The sequence below is a fragment of the Anoplolepis gracilipes genome, chromosome 3, assembly GCF_047496725.1.
Source record: "Anoplolepis gracilipes chromosome 3, ASM4749672v1, whole genome shotgun sequence".
NCBI lineage: Eukaryota > Metazoa > Arthropoda > Insecta > Hymenoptera > Formicidae > Anoplolepis > Anoplolepis gracilipes.
The window spans coordinates 5,703,267-5,724,088 of NC_132972.1; the positions used below are offsets into that span (position 1 = coordinate 5,703,267).

The window sequence follows — 20,822 nt, forward strand, 5'->3', positions numbered from 1 at the left end:
TTATCCCGCATGCATTGTACATTACATCATGCGTGTGTAATTCAGATTCAATTGTTGCAACTGTATATAATTTTATATTACGTAAATTTACGTATTGCATTAGATGTAAGAATTTAATTTTTAAATCGCAAAGCTTTGTTATTTGAAGAGAGAAAGAAAGAGGAAAAACTAATGCTAATTTAATATTTATAACAACTGAATCGTTATTTATTTGCTCATATTTCATTAATCTATAATATTTGCACAATAATGGATTATGAATACACAGCGCACTGTGCAACGCACTCGCTATTCTTAGCGATAAACGAAAGTTTTACGAATGGGATCTTCAAAACTTCACGATGACAGAGACTTGCCAACGGGAACAGGATTTTATATCCGGTATTGCAAGCCTTTTCGATTTATGGGGTTGGAAAAAACGCTCGAAAGACGCTTTTGTGAGTTACCGTCTAGGGGAATGCTAAGTTATATATCTTGGCCGTTGTGGATTACACAAACACTGGTTCTGTATACATATAGTCTATATAGATTCATATATTTTATATATATATATATATATATATATATATATGTACATATGTACATACACATACGTATTACTTTATCGCGCAGCATTCATTTGGGCCGACTATGTATAGACATTACTACTTTGTGCGATAAGCTTTTCTTTACCATATCAATGGAAATATTTTTGCCTGAAAGCTTTTTTGTGAAAACACATTGGTGAAGAAGAAGAAAGAAGAATTCGATACTGCAGATTAAAGAAAGAAAAGTTTTTTGCCAATGTTGCTCTTCTGTTTAGAAAATTAGAACAAATTGTGTTTTGCGGACAAGGACAGATTTTAAAATATGTATATCAATTATTGAACGCCAGACTGTAAGAGATTGCGTTCCATAAAAGTAGATATTTACAAATTTATTTTTTTTTTTTTTTTGGTTATATTATTACAAAAATTATTTTTTCTTATCAATATTATGCATCATTCGTCTGATTAATTCCAGCTCCTACTACTGCCGGAGTTATTTTTATTTCTGTTATGATACGGTCTATACTGAAATAATTTTAATGATGCAAACGTAGCAATTACATTATATCAATGTTTGTTAGATAAATGATTAAAATTAAAATTACTGCTTTTTACGTACATGTATTTAATAAATATGATTGATATTATATTTAATATTTAAATTTTATATTTAAATAATTTATATTAATAAAATATTTTATATTAAATGATAACGTAATATATATTAATGAGAGAATAAAATTATTTAAAAAAGGCAGATTGTGTGTAATATAATCAAATAATATCGTTATTATCATGCTTATCGTAATACACACATATATCGATCTGACTGATATTTATCTTTTTATTCATAATTCATATACAAAGTTAACTTTATGCTGAGCTTCTTAGTTGATGACCTAAACAAATCGAAAATAAAATTTGGTATCGAATCCCTTCCTTTCCTTATTTCAAAGCTCAGTCAGAAATTTAGGCGGCTTTTATTAAAGCCGGAACCTTTACCTGTTGTAAACCTGCTGTTAGAACGCTCCAACCACAAGGGCGAGTTTATGAGTTCCAGGTCGTTGGATTCGGATGCGGTTAAACTTGGTAGTTCTCCATCGAGCTTTGCGCCAATTCTCGTGTAAACGACCCTGATTGTCGCCTTTCTTCCGCGTGTGGGCGCTTGGTACCGCAACAAAAAAAAAGAAGATTCCATTTTCTCTTAATCTCCAATCTGGCGTGATTATTAGCGCGAAATCAGATTTTGCACGTTTCTCTCAAGGAATAGTTTCTTTCGCTTGTGATATCTATTATTCGATCAAAACGAGTTATCGATTAAATTCTTCTGGAAACATGCAAAAAGCAAATTTGGTTTCTATGACGCAAATAAATATCTTGCATTAATAAAATCATTGAAAAACGTTGAAGAAAAAATTGTTAAACTTATTAATTTAATTCTATTATAAATATAATTTTATTAGATCTTTATTACTCTTAGTTAGAATCGTCGGACAATTATATTTTGATTCGAACGATAAGGTTAGCGTGGTGGAGTAATATGGCTGAGTAATATAGTTTCGGAAGTAATATATCTCAAATCAGACAGAACAAACGCGTGATTAAAGCGAAATGTCAATTTTTCACAAAACACGCAGACCGGAAGCAATCAGCGGCGAACCAAACTATCCTCCTTGTTCTGTTCATACATCATCGATCAAACTAAACCTATTCCTATCTCGTTCCTGCTTTCTATACTGCCTATCCGATATAATAAAGATGCCCTTTGCACGCGTCCGATAACGGTCGTTAAATCGCGCCGCGACGAAGTGTCTGATCGTGACCGGAAAAGAGGCACGTGAGGGCGAATTTTTCAGGCACCTTTATTTTTATTCCGTCTCCCTCGCTCTTTAACAATGAATCGCCGCTGCGTGATAGTGTCTGTGAATCTAGACACGAAAGATGCGGCTGATAGAGAAGCGCGAAGAATATATCCGAGGCAAATTTGCATTTTAAGCAACACCGAGAAATTTCGCTGAAACTTCCTTTAGGAATATTCAACGCATTGTACGCGAGTAACAGTAACTTGAGGCGGTGTGGCTATAAGTTTTAACTTGCTAGATTTTAATCAATTTTTCAAGAATTTTTGAAATAATAGATTTAGATTATAAATTGTGTTATATTTAATGTACAAAGAGATGCATTCATAATTTTTATTAAATATAAGAAAAAACATTTTTTAAATTGTAATTCAGAAATGATATAATCATCAATATTAATTTTATTTTAACCAAAAAAAAATATTTTTAATATAATATAATATTTTATAAATTATATATATATATATATATATATATATATATATATATATATATATATATATATATATATATGTATATCTGTAGCAAGGTTTTATAAAAGTTTTTTTTACAAAAAGGCTTTGATCCTTTTTTACAGCAACAAATCTTTATAGTCCGACGTTATATATATATTTTTTTTTAATTTAGAAAAGAATTTATAAAAAAACCTGAGATAAATATCCATACATTTTTATTTAATTGAGTGTTTTTTCAACGCATTGCATAAAAAAATTTATGAAAAACATTATGCAAGCTTTATGTATCACGCTATTCATATCATTTATAATAAAGACGATATAAAGATGAATGTAGGTTTAAAAAAAAACGTATTATTACTCAGCGCTTTCGAGCTCCCAGGAGAGACACGCGGTGTCGTTCCGACGGCAGACGTTAAATCTCAGAGCAATTGGATTTGAAACGCTCTGGGGTGTCTTCTTGGCAGACTCGGTGGCTTAGACACTCGGGAAATATGTGATATGACACGTAGGTAGATATGATGCAAACCTCACGTTTCGCCACGATACTCCGCTTGAAAAATATTTGCGATCGGAATAGTAGTGTTACATGCGAATATATCAACCGTATATTGTATCGCGATATCCTTTTTCACTGAAAAAGATTTTAATTGATTCTATATCTCAACAGTATAGAATCAATTAAAATCTAATCACTCACGAACAGTTTCGATGATTAAGTTTGACACCAAGAAATTGTCAAAAAAAAAAAAAAAAAAAAAAAGGAGAGAATAAATTCTCTGTTATATATAAATCTTTTTTCTCTCTTCTTTTTCAATATTTATATACATATATTTTTATAAAGAAGTATTACATTTCATTTTACATGGAAGATATGAAAAGCTAATCACAATATTTAAAGAGAGAGAGAGAGAGAAAAAAAGGGAGAAAGAGGTTCTTCCATCGTAAACAGCGCCTTAGATTCACATATGGGATTTCGGTGGTATGAGTCGCGTGGGAGATGTTTAGCGAGTTTGTATATGCGTGGGATATATCTCCGTAGAATATTGGAACTTGATATTACGAGATGATGACCTCTCTTCTACACTTGTTCGTAATTAGATATCGGAGATTCGTGTCGGAATCAGCTGGCGCGCTAATTTATCGCTACAAGCAAGTCTTGTATTTCTGCAAAAAATTGTAAATTATACATTAAATAAAAAATAGTACATGTTGTATATAATATTTTATTTACGGCATGTGTGTGAATTTTTTTATAATGATTAATAATTAGCAAGGTTATATTTATCTATTTTACTTGAAATTATAATATATTAGATACGTGTTTATACAATTAATACTTTACATTAGTAGGAGGGGCTGTTAAAAATTATTTGTTGAAAAATATGCGCAACATATAGTTTTAATGTAAAAGTTTAGTTTTGAACAAATATGAAGGAGAGCCATTAATTAAGTAATAAATGGATGAGCAAAAGGATAGCTGAAAATGTAATAATTTAGTTTCTGACTGTGGTAGTGATTGTTGACACAATCCAACAATCAATAACCATTTGTGACAAACTTAATAACTTTCCCTCATATTAATAATGTACAAAAAGGTATTAATTATCGTGCAAGTACATCAATTCATGCCAAGGATAATCAAAAATTTTATAACATTTATACAGTCTGTTATAAATACTTTACGATTATGGCGATACTTTATCGTTTCCCTTATCGCGAATAAATCGCTAATCTCGAATGCGAAATATAACCACGCGAGAGATAAATTGCAAATTATATACAACGATACTTTACCGAGCCGATCGAAATAACTTAGAACATAACTGCGATATTACAGTGAACAAATTTTAAAAAAGACAAAGAAAGAGAGCATGAATGTAGGAATGAAATAAGAATTGTACGGCTATGAAGATCAGATTGTAAATTTACTGCGAAAAGCAGATAGCGGCGACCAACATTACCTCTTGCGCGAATTCGGAAGTTTGCTCGCGTATAATAGTGAGCACGGAAGCTGTGCACGAACTATTCCACGATCAATATAATGCTGCACAATGTTGCTCGTATATCTTCGCGAATATACGTTCTTCTTGCTGCAGAATTGAAGCATCGACCGGAACAATGTCGCGAGCGTGACTTCTCAAACTTGTGGATTTTACAGATAATGTAGCATGTGTTATTGACCGCACATGTCAGATTTAATTCTTAATAATCAAGAGTAATAAATTTATATTTTTATCAAATTGTATATTTGTATAGTACGTATTTATAAAAGTTATCGGGAGAGGCTATTGAGAATTATTTATCGAGTTAAAAAAAAAAAAAAAAAAAAATACGCATACATATAAACATGATATTGATATTTATTGAATTTTGAAATGATATTTATGTATGTGATTTATGGCTCACGCTATTCTATATAAAATCATTTATCTTTTCTCGCACATGAAGAAATAACTGTGCCTCCGAAGAACTCTCGAGATCCGTGACGCGTAAATAAATTTTCAATTTCTCGATTTCAGAGGTGAAACTGGAGCTCGAAGACCTGATGTCCGACATCAAGAAAACTGCTAACAAAGTGAGAGCTAAATTAAAGGGTAAGTTGTTCATTTGGATGTTTGCGCGTGATGTGACACTTTAAATCGATCGTGTAGCTATCGAAAATACTGTGTTTCGCACTGTGACAATCAAACTTGTCTTCTGCGTTTAGTGATAGAGCAGAACATCGAGCAGGAGGAGCACACGAACAAATCGTCGGCGGATCTGAGGATACGCAAGACCCAACACTCGACGTTGTCCAGGAAGTTCGTCGAGGTGATGACGGAGTACAATCGGACACAGACCGATTACAGGGAGCGGTGTAAGGGGAGAATACAACGACAGCTCGAGATCAGTGAGTATATGTGGGTGTGTGTACATCGCCATTGGCCGCATTCAGAATGCTTGTTTGAGCAGAACATCCCTTTCCAATCTATCGTCACGTTTGAGTCCTATCCTCTGAGAATACATGCTCATCAATCTAATGTTTGTAGTCTGAAAAGATTTGAAAGACTGCATTGAAGTGTTGTTACTGGTAAATTTTAATAATCATGGCGATGAAATAAAAAAAATATCTAAAATGTCTCATATTTACAATTAGTATAATTTTCTTTTACATAATCTTTCTAAAGTATTGTTTAATTTTATAATAATATACATTGCAAATAGTGTAAACTGGTTTATTATATTTATAATTTTTTTTACAATGCTATAATGTGAGTATAATTGTGGTGAGCTGTAATGAGCTCACAATGTAAATAATAATAATTGTAACGATGAGATAAATCAACAATAGTATCCATATTTATGAGTGGAATTATTGTATTTTGCTTGGTGAATGAATGATAATGTTGCGGCGTGTAGCTCGAGAGAAAATTGATTGCATTTGCAATTGATTGCGTCTGTTTGCGAAGAAACGAAGAAATCTTTCTTTTTTCAGCGGGGAGAACGACTACCAACGAGGAGCTCGAGGAAATGCTGGAGCAAGGAAATCCGGCCGTCTTCACGCAAGGGGTACATTTTTAAGACGATCTTTCTCTTGCGTGTACTTATAACTTCTGTTGAGGAGCTCCAAGTAGCTTAATAATTATCCGTTACCTTCTTCCTGTCCGCCTACTCCTACTCGTCCGATTAATCTTGTCGCTTGTCGCAGATCATTATGGAAACGCAACAAGCAAAACAGACCCTTGCGGACATCGAGGCGCGTCACGCTGACATCATTAAACTCGAAAACTCCATCAGGGAGCTACACGACATGTTCATGGACATGGCTATGTTAGTGGAGAGTCAGGTAAGGTCGAACATTTTCATGCAAATTCGTCCCAGAAGCTGTTTGCGCATTTAAGTAAATAATAATTACATCAGTCAATCCTTTGCCGATGGATTACAATGCGGGTCTCTTTTCGTGAGATTTAACGAAGTTAATGTTGCACACAAAAGAGATTTTTTTTATTATTATCGTAATATAAAATTTCGATATAACGATATTGTCATTATTTAATTTTAACATATTTATACATATTATGAGGAAATTGTAACAGTAGTTAAACGTGCTTCGCTGGCAGAATCAGATCAATTCGTATTAGGTTACAATCGGTTTAACAAATATGAACGTAATATCCGGCAGTTTAAATGAATTGATAGCTGTTATGTTTGTAACTAATCGCAGGTACACGCGATTTAATTGATGTTTATTTCAGAAATTAATAACGAGATGAATTAGTTTAATTTTCTGAAATTTTTAAACAAGTAGATTAAATTAACATTTCATTTTTATATTTTTACATTTTTATCATAAAATAAATGCTAAAAATATACCTTCTAAATATATATAATCTTTAATAATATTGCATTTTATTTGTAATATTTCTTATTTTATGCGTAATAAACAAATTAACTATATTTATATTTTAATCTGCAATTTAGAGGAAAAATGGAGTTTATTGTTCTCTTTAAATTTAATTCTAAATCATAAACGTAAAAAATGACTGAAAGTTTATCCGATTGCTCTCTCAAATACACACATAATTTATTTTAATTTATTTCTAGACTCAAATAATATATATCGAAGTAAGATGTTAGTGCTAGATGTTTAAATAACATCGTTTCTTGTGATTGACTGATGTAATCGATTACGTTTAAGTTCGCGTTGCTAGTTTAATTGATATGATAATTTAGAGAACACTTTCTTTTCTCTCGATTAAATTAATTTTTTGTATCAATTGTCCGCGATTATTTTTATGCAACGACGATCGATAAGCAATCAGGAGCGTAGCGCGACGCAGTGTAACATTCTTCTTCTCTTCAGCATATTTTCTTGGCGAGCCGCATAATTTGGCGCGTTTACTATCTGTTAATCAAAGGGAGATTTCTTCAACGTACTAAAATCTCAAAAACTCGCTCTTAGAATATATAAACTTGTATCTAATAATTGTGTGTATCCTTATCTGTCTAATTACAGTATACAGTTAGTACTGATTAGTACACATGTATTTTACATTATTTATTTACGATAAACTTGAGATTTTAGTCCGTCGCTTTTTTTCCTTTGCATGATAGTAAATAGTTATAATAATAATTTAACAATAATAATATTTTATTAATCTTTTTTCGTTATGGTTTCGTTTATCTGAGCCCAACAATCTTTTTTTTTTTTTATAGAATGAGGCAAAGCAATTACCGTAATATTTTAACTCTATAATTTATAATTATTAACTAAATTGGCTGTTTATCAATTAAAAATGTTAAATTATAACTTCCAATTATTTTTACGAAATGTATAAAGTTTACAGGATTATTGTAATTTTTTTTTTTTTTTTTTGTAAATGTTTCCAATTGCGTCAATATTGTTGATAGTTTTAATTCCTGATGGTAATTGCTTCCCTCGTTCATCGATGATCAGCAAACAGTTTAATCACTGGCTTGGCCTTTTATTCCTGAAAACTAACACTTCTCTTTCTCTTACGCTCTTTGTGTTACGCTGTGTGGATTCGCGCCGCGGCTCCTATCTACAATTAGGGTGAGATGATAGATCGCATAGAGTACCACGTGGAACATGCGGTGGACTACGTGCAGACGGCCACGCAGGACACCAAAAAAGCACTCAAATATCAAAGCAAAGCTCGACGGGTGAGTCCTCCCCAGATATCACGCGCCGAAACCGATGGCATTTCGTTCGCGTCTAATTGGTCACTCTTTTTTTTTTCTTTTCTCCCTCTCTTCTCGTACCCTCCTCGCTCAATCCATTGTCCCTCGAATCCTGTTTTGATTTTCATCATGTCCTCGCCCTCTTTCTTTATCAAACCCGCTTTATTTAATTATTTAATTAATTACGCTTCTGTTGACCTTGCTACAATCTGATATTAATCGGTGTACATCCACAATTACATTTACCCTTTCCTCCCTTCTTTATGACGCATAAATAATTAACGACGATGCTTTGTGGGTTCTTTCTGTTTATTTGTATGTGACTATCCGTCAATGGTATTCGTATTTCGTGGTCAATCATAAATAATGATATATAAATGTATATATCTCTACATATATTATTTACACTATATACTATACACTATATATTATATACTCTGTTATACGTACTGTTTATATGTGCGTTCTCTCTCTCTTTATACATATACCTACATATCGCTCTCTGTTCTCTGCCGAAACATGGGTGTGCTAATTGTGTGCCTCTGTCCATCAACTGCTCTGTTTACTATTACTACTATTACTCATATTACTAACCTTGCGTATTAATCTCTATGCTGTCGATACTAATACGGATCATGATTGTGTATCGATGTGAAAACATGACGCCGAGGGTTTGGTATTCTCTTGCCGTGCGGGGGACGCTGCTTCTATCTCTCTACTTGCCGATTATGTGTACATAAATGTATAACCCTGGGTGCATCCATCCCCGAGGTTGTTGGTTCCCCCCCTCTCCCCCCCTTCCCCCCGATGATATGATCCCACCTCGAGATCCTTTTGGTATCTGTCCTGAATCCCGTTTCCCATTTCCCACGTGCCGGTACGGCAGGGCGAAATGGTGGACTGCATTGAGTACTGCGTGAATCAGACCGGCGACCACGTGGGCCAGGCTCGGGGCGAGCTGATCAAAGCCGAAGAATATCAGAGCAAAGCTCGTAAGGTAAAAAAAAAAAAAAAAAAAAAAAAACCAGACACATCAGACACACAGGCGGCCGATACTCGTGCCGAAACTCTGGACGAAAGTCTGCTCCTTCGCGATAGCATCGGATGATCGCGAGGAACGAAAAGACACACGTAGAGAGTGCAGAGAGCAGATTTTCGCGAGTTTCGGCTCGACTCGGCCGAACATGAACGCTGCTAACTCGCAATCACGTTTAGAGAGAAATTTATATATGACTTTAATCTGACTTGGAAGTAATTTTTTTTTTTTCCACTCGCGAATTTTGCGTTTCATCGAACGAGACAATTTCTTCAAAATCCATTCTCCGGAAAGAATGGATTTCTTTCTGTGCGAGTTGACGGAGGATTTTACCGCGCGTCTCTAAAGTACGGTGTTTGCGATAAAGGAACCGCTTCTCTGATGGCGGCGTTCATCTAAAAACGACATCGCCGAATGAATAAAATCAGGTAGGAGCAAAAAGGAATAAGTACCTATTCAACGGAGAGAGAGAGAGAGAGAGAGAGAGAAAAAGAGAGAAAGAGAAATTCATTTCAAGTTTTTTATCAAGCGCAACGGCAAACTTCAAAACATTATCACGAGGATGACATTCTTCTTTTCGCATTGTTATCGTTTTCTCTGCACTGCGTGGTCTTCGCGTAGAGTCTTGACCTCTCTCTCGTCTTCACTCTCTCTCTCATCATTGTGCTTCTCTTCCGTGCGAACATTTTCACTTGGATACGTTTCAATTGGAACTCGTTCACTTTCCTGCGAAGAATAAGTGTTAAAAATAGTAAAGCTCACCAGATCTCCAGGAATGTTCAGATTCAAGAAAATATAGATGCATATATGAGGAACGAGAATTTCTAAAAGCTTTTATCATCCTAAATTATAATGTGCAAAGAATAATTTAGCGGATTTTAAATTAAATATATTAACGTAATATATAAATATAGAATTATCCAAGTGAGTAATTTTAACAATTTTTTATTTGAAATATATTTAATTTTAAATGCTCATCTCAAAATGAATCAAATTGTCGAAATTCCTTCTTGCTTCTCCCTTCGTCTCTGATACTACCTGCGATCAGGCACTTCGCATCGAGTGGGATCCGATCCTTGTTTCTTGTGATTGACCTGTAATCTTGTGTCTAGTGTCTAGTGTATAATGTACAATCGCACTGGTGCTAATTATGTTATTGTCTAGCCGCGTCTAATACGAGTATAAACGATATATCTCACGATCGATGTCCATCGTGGGATTTTGGTAAAAGAGATGAAGCGTAGTCGATGTCGAGAGTAGTGTAGATTCATAGCAGCGTTAGCAGAATGCGCTGTGTTTTTTAGATTGCACAGAATACGATGTAATGAAGTATATAGGTAGCGGATCACCGAGTTTTTGTGGCCCGAATAGAGCGGTTTGGTGTTTGTGATTAACCAATTTGTGATCGCATTATTAGAGGTATGAGGAATGTGCTTGATTGTGTTTAACAGCGAATTCACCTTTCTCCAAAAAAGTGATCGTTTATAATACTACTTTTGCAACAGTAACGATTATTTTTAACGCGACTCTGTTTTCTGCATCTCGCGAATAATTCAGTATATCAAAAAAATTCATTTAATTATTTATTTTTAATTTTATAAAGAGAGCAGTATACATATATAAAGCTTAACAATATTTCTTTATAAAGTCGTATTAATTTTTCTTTTTTATTTATAAATATTGAAGAGTATTTTACCGTTTTTTGAATATTTCTAAAAAAAAAAAAAAAAAAAAAAAAACGATTATATTGGTTTATAATAGATGATCTTGTAGACACAAATTCTGGTAAAATATAAAAATTCATCTCTGTTTTTAAAATAAACTATTAATTAAATTCGCAGATTTCTTTCTTATCGAATTTACGTGAAAACTTTATGTTTCAGTTATATCAGTTATATGCTACTTGTCTTTGATCTTTCATTCTTAATTTATTTTTTTTGTAACTACTTTAGCCCTTCATTTACAAAATAATATTTGTTAAATAGTCAACGAAAGGTTTAAACACATTTATTATTTTTCACGAGAAAAGTTACGGATGTATTCACGAGAGAAGTTGAAATAAAATTATTTTTTACCTTTTTTGAACATGATTCATCGACGAAAAATGCATCATTTATAACGCGGCAATACAAGTCAGCATGAACGAACATGTTAACCTCACACTTTTTTCTCACACACGCTTTTTCCCCCATCGCTTTTTTTCCCACGAGCTTCGAGATTTTTGATTTTCGATCCACTGCACTCGCGTACAATGTCACGTGTAGTTTCTTCTCTTACGTTACTCTTTTTGGTAGAAAATATTTTTCTTATTCTTTTTTTTTTATTTTTCCAATTTTTCTCGTAAACATGCGTACCTTTGTCACTTTCTCTGACAATTTTCTCACAAAGCACGCCGCACAACATTATTTCACAATACACTTTTGCTCTTTTTTTTTCTCTCTCTTTGGTTCCTTCGATTCTTCGTCGAGACGAAGCGCGCATACCTTACACGTAGTCCTCTCTGCTTTTCTGTCCACAGAAAATGATCCTCATCATAATCTGCGTCCTAATAGCGGCGGTCATACTAGTCGCCATAATAGTAGGGTGCCTTCCGAGAACCTAAACGGCCAAGGGGGGGGGGGGTGTTTTTGTGGGAGAAGTAGGGAACGAAGGGCGTTAAAAATTTCGAAGGAGAAGGCAGAGAAAGAAAGGGGAAAAGTGCAACGCGGCAACAAATATGTCATACTAATAATAATAATATTAATAGTATAATAACATAATAATAATAATGATGATGATATAAAACAATAATGAAATGCAGAAACTTAGTTGCAAACAACTTGGGAGAAACGCATGAGATTGAATGTGCAGTGTGATCAGGTGGAAATGTGGAATAATTACTGGTGGCGGTCGCCTGTGTGAGAGCTCGGAAAAAGTCGCACGTGTACTAAAATTGAGAAAAAGATAAAAAGAGAAATGATGCACAATGTAATAAAATGGGTGTCCCGAGCGTCGATCCTAATAACATACACATATAGACACACGCACGCGCACACGCACACACATACACCTATACGCGTCTCTCCGTAAATCTTGCGCCGATAATCCTCCGACTAATCTCCGTAACGAATGACTAATTAACGTATTAACTCGCATTCATCGCATCCGCTCGTTTCGTTAACAGTAAGTACACTTCATTACACCGCTCGACGTTTCCTCCGGCTACTTTACGGGTGTCGTGAAATATCTCGTCGATCACAGAATCTCGATAATTGCACTTTCGGTTCTTGTCTTGTCGGATTTACTCGCTATCGATAACCCGCGCTTGTGATTAATCTCACAAAACTAAGTAAGACGCAATAACACCCCGGTTTCTGGAGGAGATTCGAGACTAGCCATATCGTCGGAAATCATTTGTCATTTTTTTTTGTCAACCGATACGCATTTATCACTTTTCATTTATTTCATAAAGCGAAATTTTCTGTTCCACACTTCGAAATGTGTGAAATCACCTGGGGGCTTATTCTGTAACTTTAACGCTATCGTTATTATATTACGCAGCTATTACACGATATAAAAAAAAACCTGCGCAGTTATACATAAAGACAGCGTTAACAGTTAGATAAGCCCTCTGGCTATAATATATTTAATAGCAATTTAAAATCTTTTTAATTTTTTTTTGTACGTATTTATATATATATATATATATATATATATATATATGTGTATATGATATATTATTTATTACAATTATATAATCTTTCAGATTTATTATATTTGATTTTATCTATAGATTCTATAAATAATTTGGAGTAATACATTTAGTTTTTCATTTAATTTGAAAAAGGATTGCTTTAACATAATTCAAGCGTAATAGTAAATATGTTTATAGATACTTTTTTTTCTAATTAAGTTTGTCTAATTACATGCTCGAAGTGTCGAAACTATCATTCTTCATCCGGTTTATTCGGAACTGATGCGATTTTAGTTCAATCGCAGAGCCGCTGTTCCGTTTCTTCTTTTATTTTTTTTTTTTCCAAACGATCACAGAATTATTTTATTTTACAGAAATTGTTCCTGATAGTGATCTGCGTGACGATAGCGGTCATCATTCTGATTATCATTCTGGCCGCTAGTTTAAGTTAATTTAAATGCGTACGCGACAATGCCGAGAAAAAAATTAACACATTCGCAGATTAATGAATTATAGAACAAAAATATTTCGGACAGATACTTTTGATACGATCTGTCGTCTCTCGTTCTTGCCTCGTCCCTCTATTTGGAGGAAACGACGAGTCAGGATCTTAACGGAAATAATATCGATGTTGAATCTTTTTTTCGACAAGGATATTCAGATAATACAGATTTCGCGGATTTCGATGAGTCTCGCGACATCTCGTTATATTTATTTATTATCAATTCTTAAATAAAATTCGTGCATTTGTATGTTTATTTATTGTCACTTGCAGCACACTGTCGATTACGATCTTACGCACGCATACCCGTACTAAACAGATTATAGATCACATATCGAGTATGACGGGTAATTAAAATGTATCGTGCGGGTGTCGTACTTGCTGAAAGACGTTTCATAGATGTTGTAACATTGATAGAAGTCAGGAACGGTGAAGACATACCGAGATGAATCTCGATTACAGAAAGTCGAGAAACAATCGCTTTGTTAATGAAAACTCGTATAATGGCATTCCTTTCATTGCGCTCCGATACATCGGAAAGTGCACGATACAATATATCGTTACGTTAATTTTTATATAAACAAAAAGAAAACTATATTTTTTCTTTGCCGGAAAAATCGGTTCACAAGTCTTGCAGAACGATAGCTTTTAATATTTTCGAAATGCGTTGGCGAGAAAAAAGATAGATTGGGCATTGCCTTTTTCAAATATTATCGCGCAATGTAAACTTGCGTTAAATCTTAGAAACACGGAGTAAAAAATACATCGAGAAAGACGAAGAGAGTATCGAGGGGATCGGTGTTTTCTTTCCAGGGTGATTTGATCGATAATGCTATCGCCGGTGACTTTCCTTTGTATTCAAAGCGCACCTCTATCGCACTGCCTTTTGTTATTTTTTCCATATTATTTTTGCCACTTCACCGTTCCTAGGTAAAGTCCCGACACAAGTGAATAATAAAGACAACGACTGTGCGATCGAGAATCATGCGCGACACGATATGAGATCAGGGATGCGCGCCCTTTTCCAAAAGTTTACTGCGGGTAAAGTTCGTCGCCGATTTAACGAAGATTCTCATTTATTTGAAGTGTGGCGATGACAAATTATTTCATTTTTCATTTTTATAATCAGCGGATATTAAGAATCGATCTCGAACATTGTCGTTGCTAGAGAGAAAATTATCAGCAATATGCTCAAGATGTGATTCGACTTTTATTTAATTAACTTTATCTAAAATCCTATCTTTCAAATTTTTTGTCGGGAGAAAATTATAACGACAATTGTGTGCATTTTCAAGAAGATTGCTATCTATATAGATATAATATTATCATATAAAAAAATTCAATTAAAAAGAAATTAATATATTATTTGTCTATTAAATTCTTGTCTAAATTATATTTATCCCGAAATCACTTGACACCTGTTTAAAAGAGTAAGAAAGTACAGTTTACAATTTGTGTGCATCCTCGAGCATCATCGACTTGGCACTATCAATCCTTGTTGTCGACGAAAATCGATATTGCACCGGTGTTTGTTGTCGCCGTCTTGGATTCCATCTCACGGAATCGGCTGAATCGGCGACGTAACAGAGCTCGTTTCCGGATTTGTCGTCCCAGAATTGATCGATCGTTCTCTGCGCGAAATGTGCGACAGAGACGGTCGACGCCACCTCTCGTGCCGAGTTGCTCTAGTTCTCTCTAGTAGGCTGACAAGAGAAAGAGAGAGAGAAAGAGAAAGAGAGAGTTCCGCTCTCTCTATCGAAACGCTAATCCGTGCGACGACGACGACGACGACGACGACGACGACGACGACGACGACGACGTATCTCACGTGGTACACACGCTCCGATGAACAAATATCGATCGTCCGAACTCGAGTAATCACCGTCGTCGCAATGCAGACCGCACAACACAGATGCGGCGCGCGCATTGTATATATAAATAATTGCAATTTGTATAGAGCAGATAATAGTAATAATAATAATAATTATAATAATAATAATAATAATAATAACGAAAAGGTATAAGAAAGAAAAGAAGAGAGAGTTAGAATATTAATTATTATTAATGCCGATAGCGTAGTAGGAATTTTCTTCTCTCTTCGGGTGTATTCAGCGTAAAAAAAAAAAAAAAAGGAATAAAATTCTTAGATAGAATTCGCGACACGCCGCCTTTTTTTCTCTGTCGTCTTTACTGTACTTGCCGCCTCGCAGAAAAAAAAAAAAACAAAGGAGAAATAATAATTGTCCTCTATAAGTAATAGCAAATGCGCGAGTGAAACGAAGCGTAACAATAATTAGCGTTGATTGTTCGAATTTGCGAGCTCAGCTCACATACGAAATGATAATAGAGCCGCGAAGATAATAGAAGAGGTGGTGACGGAATTTTCGCGGTGCATTTTGTACAAGGAGGAGATTCAGAATGACAGATGAACACGTTCGATCGTTCGCAAGGCTCGATTTACGGTAGATTCAGCAAATGTAAATTGATTTGAACGGAACACTACGCTTGCTGCGAAGAAAGCGAGAGGATAGGAATGAACCTAATTCAGAATGCACTACTGAAATTGCACTGACAATGCAAAGAAGGGGCAGCTCCAAGGGAAGCGGACGCTAATGGCAAGAGTTAACAAAGGTCTGTATCTTGGCGTATTTTCCGATTGATATGTCAATCTCTTTAATCATTTTTGACATTAATGTTTTATTTCTATAATAAATATATAATGAAAGACGCACGAGATTTTAATTATCGATATGTCAACGTTTCTATTTCCTTCTGAAAACGAATTGCACTAACATCTAGTACTAATATTAATTGATTTAATTTTTTTTCCATGCTTCTCGAGCATCTCTGAACTTTTCAACTATATCGAAAACAAAAATGGAAACAATTTTTCCCTAACGAAGATTCGATTGCGCGCATTTATCGTTTTAATTTTCACAACGATTTACAATTTTTTCACAATCTGTATTATGTGTAACTTAATTAAATTAAAAATAATATTTTAAAAAATTTTTAAATTTTATTTGTAAAAATCTCTGAAGTTATAAAAAAATCTACTTAAGAATTAAAGAATCTGTAAATAATAAAATACATTATTCTGTTGTTCTTGTGTACTCAAAATAAGATTATAAAAGTTACGAAACACGTGACACGAGTCACAAATATTTATTTATTTAATCATTATCAGAATAACATTATAATCGCGGCTGTTGATATTTCAATTCAACTTTTAAGACTGAAAATTGATGGTGAGAGACAGTTTCTCGCTATTTAAACGTAATATCTGTCGGGTAAATCACACACTTGTAATTTTTTTACAGGTCGTCGCAACGTGCGTCATCTACTCCGATTACAAGCAAGATGCAATTTCTTTCAGGTGCTCTACGATAGATTGATAAGTGAACAATTGTAATGTGTAGTATAATAATAATAATGGACAGAGGTATCAAGCACACGAGCGAGATATTGAATCGAGATAAAGAGAGAGAGAGAGAGAGAGAGAGAGAGAGAGAGAGAGAGAGAGAGAGAGAAAGAGCGAGAGTGAGAGAGAATGATATACATAAATAGATTTAAGGGAAAGCGTCGAGAGAAAGCCTTGTAATCGATTATATTAAACTTTTATCGATCTGTTAACGCCGAGTGCAGAAGAAGATCATGATCATGATTTGTCTCGCCGTATTGGGCGTTGTCGTTGCTACCACCATCGGCGGATATTTCGGACTGTGAACGCCAAAATCAGGTACGTGTCAACACAACATCATGCGACATTTGACATTTTATCATATCAGAAATGTTCAGACGATGATAAGAGTATATATCGCTCTTTATTGACGTCGCAGTTCAACAACGTAGCTATGATTATAATTTGATTGTTCATTGCTACGTGCTGAAATAATATTACACGTGTTTTTCATTAGATTAAAAAGATAGATATTAGATTAAAAATTAGATACATTTGCTAGATGAAAATTAGATATATATTTTAGCTAGGTTTTGAATCCAATAAATGCTGAAAAATGTAAAGGTAAATGTAGATGACATTTCACACAGTTCGCGCAATAAGGCACTATTACAAACGAAAATATTCTCTTGATAGGTATTATTTTTGTTATTGGTTCTTGTGCATTCTGTTAAAAATATATCGAATGAAAATTTCTTTGAAAATATGATAATATATTGACTCATCAATTTGATGTTAATAGTAATAATAAATTTAGCAGTATTAATGCTAATTAATGCAATGTTATAATTCAGTAGTAATTAATTATCATATATGAGGCAAAAGAAATTAAAGGAGATGTGATAAAAAATTTTATTAAATAAAAATTACAATTGTTAAAAAATTTAAATAATTGATTGAGAAAGAGAGAATTTTATTTGCATACGTTTTATAATTATATTTTTAAAACTAATTCTTCTCTATGTTATTTTTTTCTGTTTAATATTTTTCGAAATAAGAACTAAAATATTTTATTTATTGATCCTTAGATTAGTAATACGCGTAATAATTCTTATATTTAAATTTAAATGTAGTTTCTTTCTTGTTTAATTTTATTCTTCTATTTATTATTTCTTAGAATAAATATAGTATGCGAAATATATAATAAATAGGCTTCTATTTAAAATTTGAGTTATTACGATATATTACAAGTACGCAAAATGTTCAGTTATTATTGTCAATAATAGCAATTCTGAGACGCATTATCATTCTAGAGCTAATTCAACAAAATGTTCATACAATAACAAACATTATAACATCCGTTTTGCCACTGTACCCACTCGGACGATCTTTCTGTTTAGAAAAGTCCAAAGACATCAGCAGCATCGTGTACCTAATTCCGAACCGCCGGCAGTATCAGCATTCACTCATATCGCTCCGATACGTGAAGCTGATCGCCATTCGGACGAGAGGAGATCATTGTCAAAGGTGCCATCATTGGCGCGCTTCTATCGTAACACCCATCATCGCTAGAGCCTTCAGTCTGTCACGTGCGCTCCCCAATTCGACACGAAGGAAACCAAAGAGAGGAAGAATAATCGTCATCATCGTCCTCATCATCGTCGTCATCATCGCTACGTTTACGTCATCCTCGTCTCGAAAGTTTCCTCCGTAATGCGTTAGTTGCGTTTGGTCGAAAAGAATACGAAAAAAGAAGACAGAGAGAGAGAGAGAGAGAGAGAGAGAGAGAGAGAAAGAGAGAAAACAAAAGAACAGGTTTTCTTCGTTTTTTTGTATTAACTTGATCGACAATTTTTCCAATAGATCCACCTTTAGCAATCAATCCCAGTCCTCTTCTCTTGCCCGGCTATGTCACAACGAAGCTTAAGCTCTCTTTGTGTTCGCGTCCTCATCGGTCTTTTTCCCTCTCACCCCTTTCCTGCCAGTTCTCTTTTCACGCGGCAAAAACGAGATAACAGGAGGCCTCGCGAATGGAACGGGCTCTGAGAAAACTGAGAGATGCCTGTGCCTCTCTAGAAGAGGAACCGTCGATCGAAGATACGCACGCATCGCCGATCAAGTGACATTTTCGATCGACGTTCCCCTTCTCCATTCCTGTTCCGCGGATATCCCTGCCGAAGATTGTCATGAGGACATTATCGTGAAACACGTTATCACCGGAAACACGACGGTGCGTCATCCTTCGCGATAGCTTTGTTGCAGCCTGCATCTAATGGTGTTTCTTTTTGTGTAACGCGAAAGCGCCAAATAAATACGCGCTTTCCCCTTACCAAAAGTACGGTCCATAAACAAATGCCACAGGAAAAATCACTTTCCTTTACTGTGATTTGCCAACTGAAAATTTTGGTATCACTTTGGAGTCACATTCTGAAGGTGCGTTTCGCTCGCCGATCCAATCTTCTATATCTGCTTATATACACGAGAGCTAAACCGCTGTCCAAAACATTTGTACACGCAATACCTAGATATTAGATCGTAATTTCCGCGTGCTAATCACGATACGTTATTATTAAATAGATATAGTACTAATTTATAATATTTACAATAATATTTACAATAATTTTTAATAATTTCTATGATACACGTTTTGCAAGAGGAACTATTCTAAGCTTTGAAGGAATTTTTGTAAACCCTTTTCCCCAAATAGTAAAGATTTAGCGCGGGTAAACCGTCAAAAATAAAAAAAAATAAAAACCAGCGGATATTACTCAAATGCGAGAACTAATACATCCGCTAATTTCTATTAAATATCTCGACCAGCGGTTTAACCCTCGGTTTAAACATATCACGCTTACTTTGAGCAACGTTTTCGACATCTCTACACTACACCTCTCTGTATCTGGACGATCAGGAGAAATCGGCTAGGTGATGTTTCTTAATCACAGAAAGTAGCGTATCGCGAAGTGTCAAATTTGTCGCTCGAGAAGCGCCGTAGCTTAGGGTGGATTGCACTAGTATTGGTTAACCATGATCCGTGAAATTCTTTATTCACGCGCGTAAAAGACAGCAATGCATTTAATAGTGTACAATTAGAGGCCCTAGAGAGCCTATATAACATAATTAATTAAGCATTCCTCCCCTTCTTACACTTCTCTATTTACTCGCCAACCAGATATTAGTTAACCAATACTGTTGCAACCAGCCCTCGATTTATTTACGATGATAAAGATATCGACGGGTGAGCAATGTGATTTTTATAACGGGTACTTTAATAGAGATAAAAAAAAATGCGTTACATACACTCTCGTTTGTAATAATGACGGCTCATTCGAGAAGGCATTTCGACCAATAGGTGTTCAGTGAAAGAAACAATCAATTCTTCCAGTATTTCTATTTAGCTGTAATTAGCGGGATATCAATCGCGATATAGTGAGGTGTAGACAAAGCGATTGTGTCTTTCTATGGGCATGGCGCGATACGGTTCTTTTTCTTTCAGAATGTGACCGAGAAAAGCGACGATGATTGTCCAAGCACGCGTCACGAATATTAAAAGTAGATTTAATTGCGCATAATATATGCAAAGATATGCATATGTATAAATACATCTTTTCGCTTCTAGCCAATTTATTTTTTTTCCACCAAATCGATAGATTTGCGATCTTTCGTGTTGCACAATACGCCATTA

At 34.6% G+C, this 20,822-nt stretch overlaps 1 protein-coding gene across 5 annotated transcripts in view; it reads left to right on the forward strand.

The window, feature by feature from the left end:
• LOC140664244 (syntaxin 1A) overlaps positions 1-18,932 on the forward strand; it is a 72,104-nt gene extending 53,172 nt beyond the window's left edge. Inside the window, exons 4-11 of one of the 5 annotated variants that reach the window (XM_072889195.1) lie at positions 5,364-5,438; positions 5,552-5,734; positions 6,320-6,393; positions 6,533-6,670; positions 9,413-9,523; positions 13,610-16,368; positions 17,058-17,476; positions 18,538-18,932. In XM_072889195.1, the coding sequence (XP_072745296.1) occupies positions 5,364-5,438; positions 5,552-5,734; positions 6,320-6,393; positions 6,533-6,670; positions 9,413-9,523; positions 13,610-13,687 (659 nt within the window). In that variant the 3' untranslated portion in view covers positions 13,688-16,368; positions 17,058-17,476; positions 18,538-18,932. The other 4 variants (XM_072889194.1, XM_072889193.1, XM_072889192.1 and 1 more) reach the window with 4 other exon arrangements.
• Positions 18,933-20,822: the final 1,890 nt, after the last annotated feature.